Raw genomic sequence first — 10,215 nt, forward strand, 5'->3', positions numbered from 1 at the left:
TATTTCAAGGCCTTCATCAGGACGACAGACATTTTAGTATTTTACTTACAGGACCTGAAATCTTACTCTCTGTTCCTGGAATGGGTTCTATTATCACATTAAGCACCATGAAGTACTCCATCTCATAATCTCCAAGGGAAACTTCTGTGAACATAGAATCTCCCAAATATCTTATAATTGATAAGAGCATTATCCAGGACGCTTCAGAGCTCAGAAATTGATGCATGTAGACATTGACAGAACTTAGATTTATGTGGAAACTTTGGTTAGGAAAATAGCTAATTCTAGCCTACCCGTGGGATTCACAAATGTTGATGACACTGCTCAGCTATTATTTCCATCACTGCCACCCCCTTTTGTACCGCTTTGGCCGCCATAAGTGTGGCAGGGTATGCTCAGACGTGAGTCCCTTGCTCACTTTGCCACTGGATTCAAGCAAGCCGGGCTGAAGACGGCTGGAATGCCAGAAACCGGTCCTCGGAAGCTTGTTTCCGGTCCAGGGAAGGCATGGCTTGGCAGTTCGGGCTGGACTGTTCCCATGAGGCACAGGGTCAGACTGATTTGCATATGGCCATGTCTGAACTGGGGTGGCAGAGTGGGCTAAAGAACGGTGATGGATTAAAGCCAGATCTTTTGACTGGGTGTGAGTGTTTGATTGGTTCAGATGCTCCGTCCATCACCACCCCCTTTTGTACTGCTGTTATTTCTGGTCAGCCCACATTCCACACCGAACACCTCTTGGTAAGAAATTCTTCTCAATTTAACATCACACAAAAATATCACGCTTGGCATTGACAAAAAGTGCTCATCTGGGTGCTGGGGCAATCTCTGAGATCACAATAGTAATAGGTATTTATGAAGGCTATGTTTGCCAGGTGTGTGTCTTCTTTCTGGGCACTTCTTCCTGTTGTGACCCTCTGTCTCTCTGATCTTTGCAGTTCGGTCTCGTAGCCTCCTCTTTCATGATGAGGCAGGACCGGTGGACTCCTTCCTGAGAGTGGGGGCGGCAGAGAGCTGGAATCCAGATGAACCACCCGTTCCACAGAGGGAGGACATCGATCCACCTCGTGGCCACCTGGCCGGGTCACATGAGGCAACCAAATACCTGAGCAAGTCTCAGGTCGAAGTGTCTGACCTGAATCAGACAGACACCGAGATCCTTCATCGGAAAGAGCGGTACCGTGAGAGGTGAGTGTGTCCTCGCTGCTTCGTACACCCACAAATCGATGCCTGTGAGAACATTGCATCTGCTGAGCTCTTCATAGCATAACATAGCATAGCATAGCAAAGCATAACATAAGATAACATAACATAAGTATAATTGGAGCACACACATTTACCACAAGGGGTCCTTGGGTACTATTGCCAAATTACAGGTGTTTATTGTTTGTAAACTCATTCTTACTCATTGGCGTCAGGAGGATAAACAACTGAGTAGGCACACCAGCACGTCAATGTGTGACCATGGGGTAAAACTCAGATCCCTGAGGTGGATGCAGCAGCCCACTAAGCACCAGAACCAGCTGACCTTCAGGCAGATTCACAAAACCATTTACGGAAATCAGTACCACTAGAGTACCTTATTTATGCACACTTACTTGCTTTTTGTGAATCATCCAAATTACAAAGTTCAATTTCTACAAGTTATATATCAACTTTTCCTGAATATTCCCATGTGTACACCTTTAAAGGAAGTGTTGAGACATGGTGAGCTGCCGACATTGGACCTGGGGAAGCCAGTTCGAGTCTCGACGTTGGCTTAATATCAAGTGTCTTTACTTAATCTCCCTGTGCCTACAAAAACGAATGTCGAACCTTTGGGCCAAGTTTGTGCTATTAAAGTCTGTTCTCATCTTGGCTCCTTTACCACTTTCCTTCACCTATGACAACGTCGCGGCATCTCCCATCAACCCTTTTTCAGTAATCTCCCCCTGACCCTTAATGGGCAGTTTCTACAAGCAAATATGCTCATCTGGTAGATACTCTACTTGAAAATGATATTCCATCAAGCCTTCCATCCATCTTCTGATTCTTGGTATTAGATTACCATGATCCCTACAGGTAAAGATTTGTACTAATGGACGATGATCAGACCGTACCAAAATATGAAATGCTGTATAGCCCATGCAACCACCACTAAAGCTTCACGCTCTATCACAGAGTAGCGCCCCTCCCCACCATTTAAAGATCGAGAGACAAAAGCAACTATCCTGATTTTCCCTTTAACCACCTAAAGCTCCAAGATCTATAAGACTTGTGTCAGTTGTTAATATCGTCTTCTTACACGTATCAAAATATCCCAGCATGGGCAGTTCTCTAATGGATAGTATGACCAACTGGAAAGCTGGCTCTCACTCATCAGACCATGAAAACACATTACCTTTCATGCGAAAACTTCTCAGTGATTGAAGCACACTCATGAAATTCACAATGAACTTTGAACAAAATTCTGCCAAATCAAAGATGGTCTCACTTGATCCCTGTTTTTTTGGGTGGGGTGCCTCAACATTACTTTTGTTCAGACCTAACTTGGGACTTATTCCTTCTCCAGAAATTGTGTGCCCAAGATATGTGACCGTTGTAAACCTGCATTTGTCTTTCCTCAAAGTCAGACCAGAGGATTGCAACTTTTCCAGTACTTGCCTCAAGATTTTATCATGATTTGCCTTGTCCTACTCATACACCAAACAACAACGAAAGATGCCTGGATTTTGCATGCAGTGAAACCTAGCAGTAGGCCAATGCCAAATCCATAGTACTAAAAATCCAAGCCCCCCTGAGAACTGCTAGCATCTCTGATATATTGGGGAGAGGCTGGCTTTCTACCCAACGTGCTTTCCTGAGCCCCCTGAGATCCACACACATCCGAATACTTTTTTATCATCTTTAGCAGCAAGAACCACAGGGACAAGCCATTCTGAGGACTCAGTTTCCACAATAATACCCAATTTCAAGAGCTTCTCCAATTCTTCTTTGATAGGTTCCCTCGTTGATTTTGGTACCTTTCTGACCTTATACAGATAGCACTGTATTACTTTTCAATATAATCTTGTGTTCAAAGCCATGTAACAATCGTAACCCATCACCAAACACTTTGTGAAACTCACTCACAACATAATATTCATCTCTATTGTTTGCCACTGACAGAATTGCTCCGAGGTTTTAGGTCTAAGAAGGCATTGCCAAGGTGCTGCTCAGCACAGACATCACCTATGTGCTGCTCAGCACAGATATTGCCTACCTGCTGCTCAACAGATATTGTCTACGAGCTGCTCAGCAGATATTGCCATTGTGCTGCTCAGTACAGACATCGCCTATGTGCTGCTCAGTAGATATTGCCTTTGTGCTGCTCTGCAGATATTGACTATGTACTGCTCAGTAGACATTGCCTATGCACTACTCAGCACAGGCATTGCCTATGTGCTGCTCAGGATGCATTGCCAATGCACTGCTCAGCATAGTCATTGTCTATGTGCTGCTGAGGTAGAGACATTCTCTATGTGCTGCTCAGGTAGATACATTAGATATGTGGTTCTCTATATTGCCCAGCAAAGACATTGCCAACGTGCTGGTCAGCACACACTAATGCCTATGTCCTGCTCAGATATTGTTTTTGTGCTGCTCAGCATAGACATAGCCTATGTGCAGCTCAGCAGAGACTTTGCATAAGTGCTTCAGAGACATCATGGTTTACTAAGAAGAGTGTCAGGGCAGCTACTCCAAGATGGCTGCCATTGTTTACCTATTTGCTGTGAGAGACGCCCCTTTCATTGGACTTTTTTGATACACTCGGGGAAAAAACAGAGATAACGCACTCCAAGGATAAGTGGGATGCTGGGAAGTGTAGTTTCACCAAAGAGGGCTAGGACGATGCAGCTCATACAAACGTTCATGAACCATTCTGGTGAATAGAACCTTATTAGACATCTTAGGGTTGGAATGTTGTGGACTTGCCAGTGAAGTGATTTAAAACAATGTTACTAAAAAACTGTAATTCGTTCACCTACAAATTTGGATGAAATGATGCTTGGTCACACCAACGGAAATTGCGATAAGGGATCTTCACGGGGAATGAATGATATTTCCTGGCCTGTTGGTGTCTCCGAAAGGTCAATGGGGTTCGATAGGGTCAGTTGCATTTCAAGCTCTCAGTGTGTTTCACTACTTCCAGCCTTTTAAAGTTTCACTATTGGCTTGGGTACCCAGGATTTGTGTACCCAAAGACATGAAATGTTTATCCCTGGTTTGACCCTTTTTTTTGTCTGCTTCCTTCACAGGGACACCGACTCCGGGGGTATGGAGAGTGTTTTGTAGCGGTGGGGACTGCGCTGTCTCAACGCAACGGGCTGCTCTGCCTCTTAAAGCAGAGGAGGAGGGAGGAGGAAGGAGGCTGTCCTGAGGCACTGAACCCCCAAAGACTGCCCCACAAATGGACTGGTGTCATCCCAGGGCTTGTCTGGCTCTGTTTTTGTGTGTGGCCAGCCACGTGGATGGACCTGCCAACTGTGGAACCGAGAGACGCAGAGCGAGCCCAGGATCTACTGAGTGTATACTGACCTCCTATCTAATCATCCAAACCCCTATGTCGTGTTGGCACGAATTGCAGCTGGACTCGGACCTTGGCCTACAAGCAGTTGCAGTGCTGCACTTCTCCATCAATGCACCTCAGTCTTGTCCTGTAGCTGCCCCTGGTCTCCCAGTACTGGGACTCAGACCCAGCTGTCAGCACAGACCCTCCTGACCAGTACTGGGACCCAAAAAGCACCCGGTCAGCTCAATCCTAACCGGTTTGTAATCCGGCTCGGTGCAGCCTCCGCAGTATGACTGCTGAGGCCTTCGTGTAGGTCTATACCTTATTCGTGTCCTCTAGTAGTCCAAACTTTTATAGTACTGCAATGTCCCACAGCTCTGTCTGTGTCTCTCTCTTTTTTGCACTGTAATATCCACTACTGGCGATATAGCGCTTGGATACCCTCACGGGTGACAAACAGCGCTCTACAAATCCACCTTACATTACATTACATAGGATGCTCAGTCTCGATATCTCTGGCCTGCAATTGCCCTTTCTTGTTCAGTACCGGTGCTTGCACACGGCTCTACAGTGCACTCTAGTCCTGACCAGGACTGTCACCCACTAGACCAACTTTGTGGAACACATACAGCTCCGCCTATGCACCTCAATTTTGCTCTGCGTTATTCCAGTCTAAAACCTCAAAGGTTAATTTGAAACTATTTTGGAATCTAATTGTTATCGATTAATAATATTTATATATGTATGTATTTATGGTGTGAATTGAACCTGTGACCTGGTATTGTGTGTTCTGGGACCTGGTTTGTGCACTTTGTCTCAGAGCTCTCAGCTTCTGGTGGCTGTGAGGATGGCCCCTGGTGAAGCCACAAGGGTGCAGCTTAAAACATTGAACTGAAACGTGTTGGATGAGAAGTGTCGCTATAGCCAAGATCTGATTTGTGTCAATTGACAATGGATGCAAAATAATGTCTTAGAGCTTTGATTATAGATTGTTTAGTTATCTGTGCCTGCAGCACTGCTCCTGTCCCAACTCTGTCCTGATTGCTTAGTACTCTGTGCCTGCTGCACTGCCCCAACTCACCACTTTCCTGATTGTTGAATTCTTTGTGCCTGCTGCACTGCCCCGCCTCATCACTTTCCTGATGGTTTAGCTCTCTGTGCCTGCTGCTTCACCCCACCTCACCTCAGTCCCTTGAACAGTGAACCACTATTCAGGGTTTTGTGCCTGAACTATTGCCTGCGACTGTCCTGTGTACTTGGTGAAATGTTCTCCTACTTCCCGTCTGTGCCTTATTTTGTGTATTCTCCGACATGTGCCTCGTACCTTGTTTCTGTACGTGGGAAGCTTGCACTGCCAGTTATATGCCTGTTCTGAGGGTGACAGAAGACTGCACTGCTGGCCTCCATGCTTCCTCTGTCCTATATCTGAGACAAGTTTGTTCTGCTGCTACCCACTGTGTGCCTGCACTGAAAGAGATAGACATTTGCACTGCCAATCTCCATGCTGTCCACTTTCTGTGTGTGAGAGAAGCTTGTACTGCTGCTGTCAGTTATGTGCCTGTACAGAGTGTGACAAAAGCTTGCATTGCTGGGCCCTTAGTACAGATGGAGCACACAGACTTTGCTGCACAGAGTACCTTTAACTCCTTCGCCGCTCGCGGTATTTCCCCGCTGTGCTGGGGGGCCGGGGGGGGGGTGCGTACAGCACCCCCATGCTCATGACGAGCTCAGCTCGTCATGAGCTACGGCGCTCCGGTGCTCATGACGAGCTGAGCTCGTCATGACCGCGCCCGTTCCAATGGAACGTTCAGCACAGCGGGGTAATCAGCCCAGCGTGCGATCGTTCCACGGAACGGGCGCGGTCATGACGAGCTGAGTTCGTCATGAGCACCGGAGCGCCGTCGCTCATGACGAGCTGAGCTCGTCATGAGCATCCAAGGAGTTAAGTGGGTGTGCCATGGAACAAACAGGGATAGTGCACCCTATTGCAATTAATGTGCTGTCCTCAGGGTCCGCACTCATTTACGCCTGCCTTGGGGCAGCGCGCTCGGAGAACTACAGAGTAGCTGTTTACAAATCTCTCTGTGTTTCACAGTGCAGGCGGCATGCTACCTGCGCTTCAAAGAGGGGAGAGAGACCCCCAAACAGGCAGGTGCGATGCGTGATTGCACCTGCCTCCAAGGGGAGGCATCCCTCGAGACGGCTGGCCTCCGGATGCTCGCCGACAGTGCACCCCGTTTCTGTAGCATGCAGGGCCGGACCGGCTACCGGGCAGTTAGGAATGCTGCTGAGCTGGGGGCTGATTTCGTTAATGGGGACCTACGTGAGCTAAACGAAATTCGTTTTGCTTTCAGTATTTCGAAGCACACGCAGGTCTCCATGGATGAAATCAGCCCCCACTGCAGTAAAATCAGGCAGCAGCTCGGCAGCATTCCAAACTGCCCGGTAGCCAGTCCAGCCCTGGTAGCGCGCTGTCAGTTCTTCCAACTGTCCATGTGTGTGAGTGAAGCCTGCATTACTGCTGATGCACCACTGCTGAATTTGATTACAGCTTGCATTACGGCTGATTGTACTTTTCAAGTTCCATGTGTGTGAATCTACCTTGCACTGCTGCATCCCGTGGTATACCTGTCCGGTGAGTGCGAGGTAAGCTCACGCCGCAGCCTCGTGCCCCTCGTCTGCTCTGTGCACGAGGAAATCTTGCAGTGCTTCTACACTTGATTTCCCGCATCTTAGTCAAGGCCACTGGAAGTATGCAATTCTGCGGCCGCTGCTTTTAATCGCATAGAAGTGGATTGGCCGCATTTGCCACGATCCATCATTAACTGCATTAATTGCAGATTTTAACAAAAAAAAATGTTTCTAGCTCACAGTAAACAACAGTTGCTGAAAACATGCAAACATGGGTGCCTGTGCAGTGGAAGGCCCTTCACAAAGGTTGAGTGGCCATCTTTCAAATACATTTTTGTGAATTTGGATGTTATACTGGTACTAATGAGGTGAAATCCTGTCCAGAGAGTATGACCATGTGCAAAAGTTACAATATAAATATGCTGCATTATGCTGCACATTTTGACTTTTCTTGCTGCATTATTTAGTCAACTCTGCCACATAATTTGGTGCTCCCCTGCTGCATAATTCCAGTGGCCCTGATCTTAGCCTACAGCTGCGTGCCTGCATTGCTATCATGTTATATAGTCTTCTAACGGTAGCCGTTAACTCATTCCAGAGACGTTTCAGTCCCTCCAGATACCAGTCTGATGCTCTTTGCTCTCATCTAGGCCGCTTTTGGCCAGGCCTCCCAGAGAATATTTGTGGACACGCCTTCCCGATGACACTGCTGTCTCCCCAGCCAATCACCTCCCCTTCTGATGTACTCACTAAAAACCACTGCCCCGCCCAGAGACTGACACCACGTGCCTCCTCACGACACCTCCTTACTATCACCCTCCTTTTCTACAGGCGATCAGCCCCGCTATACAGACCGCGCCACAAATTATTTGTAAATAATGTATTTTATTTTCTGTTTTAAAACCCATGAGATATTTGTATTTTGGACAAACTTTTTAAGTGTATGTATTTTTTTCATTCGTAGATAGAGCGAGCTTCGCCGTTGTCCAACCTCCACAGGGTAGGGGGAGGGCGTGGGAGAATGGGATATTAGTTTCATTTTCTTTTCCTGGCAAATATAGTGACTTCTATGCATTACTTTCCTCGATTTTATACTTTACCTTCTTGGTTATTTCCCGCTCAGAGCAAGCTTTCATGAAGCAAAATTAAAAAAAAAATCAGCATCAACAATTTTGACTTGTGTCCATCTTGCTTCATACAGATGGTTGTGGTGTGTGTGTGTGTGTGTGGAGGTGTGTGGTGTGTGTGTGGTGTGTGTGTGTGAGTGTGTTGGTGTGTGTGTGTGGTGGTGTGTGTGCTAACCCTTTTAAGGTCTCGCCTAAGCCATCCCGTAGGGATGGTGGGCGAGATTATAGTAAGGCTTTCGAAAAGTCTACCCAAACTGCGGATTAAGTACAGTTTATGTGAGCTGGGCGCGTGCACATCGCCAGCCACATCGTTGTCTGAGCCGCGGCATCAGACTTCAAAGGAAGCTGCTCCCCCCTCATCAGACTTCAAAGGAATCCGCTCCGCTCCCCCGCCTCCCCCCACGCAATGCGGAGAGCTTGTTTTTCACTGCTCCGAGAGGCTTCTTTGTATCAGCCTGACTGCATGCTTGTTTAATGTGGTGGATACTCGCTGCCATCTAGTGGCCATGTTTTATTGTGAAAAGCTTCAGTTTTTCCAGTAGGTTCATATAGGATCACTGCCGGTCTCTTGTTTACTTCTTTAGGTGCGTTGTTATTATTTTGTTTCACTCTTTCCCCACTTGTTTAAGTACGAATGAAAAAGCTTCGTAAAAATGCATTCCATGTACCGACATGAAATAAATTTTTACAAAGCATTTTGTACCCGGGGTACTTTGGTATTACAGAAGGGGCCACACCAGAGCCTGTGGCCTCTTCTGTAATACCAAAGTACCCCGGGGGACTCAAAGCTGGCGCAAACACCCGTTGGGACCTCGGGCGGGGCACTTATGAAATACAGTCCCATACCTTTGTGAGGAAATGTTTGCTAATGACATCCTGACACAAAGCCCTCTGTGGCAGCATGCTACACTGATTCACAGAACTCACCCTCTTATCCAAATAATTCAAGAACATGGATTTGTATCAAAAATAGTAATTGAATATGTCTTCCGTAGAAAGAAACAGATTGAACACCTACTTTGAACAAGTACACATATCCATATTGAATCTTGAAATGTGGTGAAATACACCTGCTGCCCAGAAGGGGGCACTCATTCCTCAGCTTGCCTGCTGATTCGTGTTTACCAGAATGTGTGACCCACCATAGTTCTTGATTGGTTCCTGCTAGATGCACAGGCAGTGCTGCTGAAGGTTGTTTGGTCCCTGCTAGATGCACAGGCAGTCCTGCTGAAGGTTGTCTGGTCCCTGCTAGATGCACAGGCAGTCCTGCTGAAGGTTGTTTGGTCCCTGCTAGATGCACAGGCAGTCCTGATGAAGGTTGTTTGGTCCCTGCTAGATGCACAGGCAGTCCTGCTGAAGGTTGATTGGTCCCTGCTAGATGCACAGGCAGTCCTGCTGAAGGTTGATTGGTCCTGGTGGATGCACAGGCAGTTCTGTTGAAGGTTGATTGGTCCCTGGCGGATGCACGGCCAGTTCTACTGAGGGTATATTGGTCCTGGTGGATGCACAGCCAGTTCTACTGAGGGTTGATTGGTCCCCGGTGGATACACAGGCAGTCCTGCTGAAGGCTAATTGGTCCTGGTGGATGCACAGCCAATTCTACTGAGGGTTGATTGGTCCTGGCGGATGCACAGGCAGTCCTGATGAAGGTTGATTGGTCCTGGTGGATGCTCAGCCAGTCCTGCTGAAAGGAGTGATACATGCCTGGTTTTGATAACACACTGGACCAGTAGGTGGCAGCACCATGGTCTCTAAGGGGCTTGGCTGGTGCTGGGCACTGCTTGGGAAGCGAGACATCTCGAAGGACGCAGTCAGCTGGCTGCCACGGAAAAGGTTGTTGGACCAACAAGCATTGGCAAAACCAAATGTACTTGCCTTTTGACTTTGCCATTGATTTAAAAAAGAAAAAAATAGTTATTGACGATA

At 47.3% G+C, this 10,215-nt stretch overlaps 1 protein-coding gene across 1 annotated transcript in view; it reads left to right on the forward strand.

The window, feature by feature from the left end:
- Positions 1-6,158, forward strand: part of CREB3L1 (cAMP responsive element binding protein 3 like 1) — a 267,754-nt gene extending 261,596 nt beyond the window's left edge. The window contains exons 11-12 of the mRNA XM_078684394.1: positions 939-1,188; positions 4,278-6,158. Coding sequence (XP_078540520.1) covers positions 939-1,188; positions 4,278-4,314 — 287 coding nt within the window. The 3' untranslated portion in view covers positions 4,315-6,158. The remainder of the gene's footprint in view (positions 1-938; positions 1,189-4,277) is intronic.
- Positions 6,159-10,215: the final 4,057 nt, after the last annotated feature.

Source organism: Lissotriton helveticus, chromosome 3_2, assembly GCF_964261635.1.
Source record: "Lissotriton helveticus chromosome 3_2, aLisHel1.1, whole genome shotgun sequence".
NCBI classification, from domain to species: domain Eukaryota; kingdom Metazoa; phylum Chordata; class Amphibia; order Caudata; family Salamandridae; genus Lissotriton; species Lissotriton helveticus.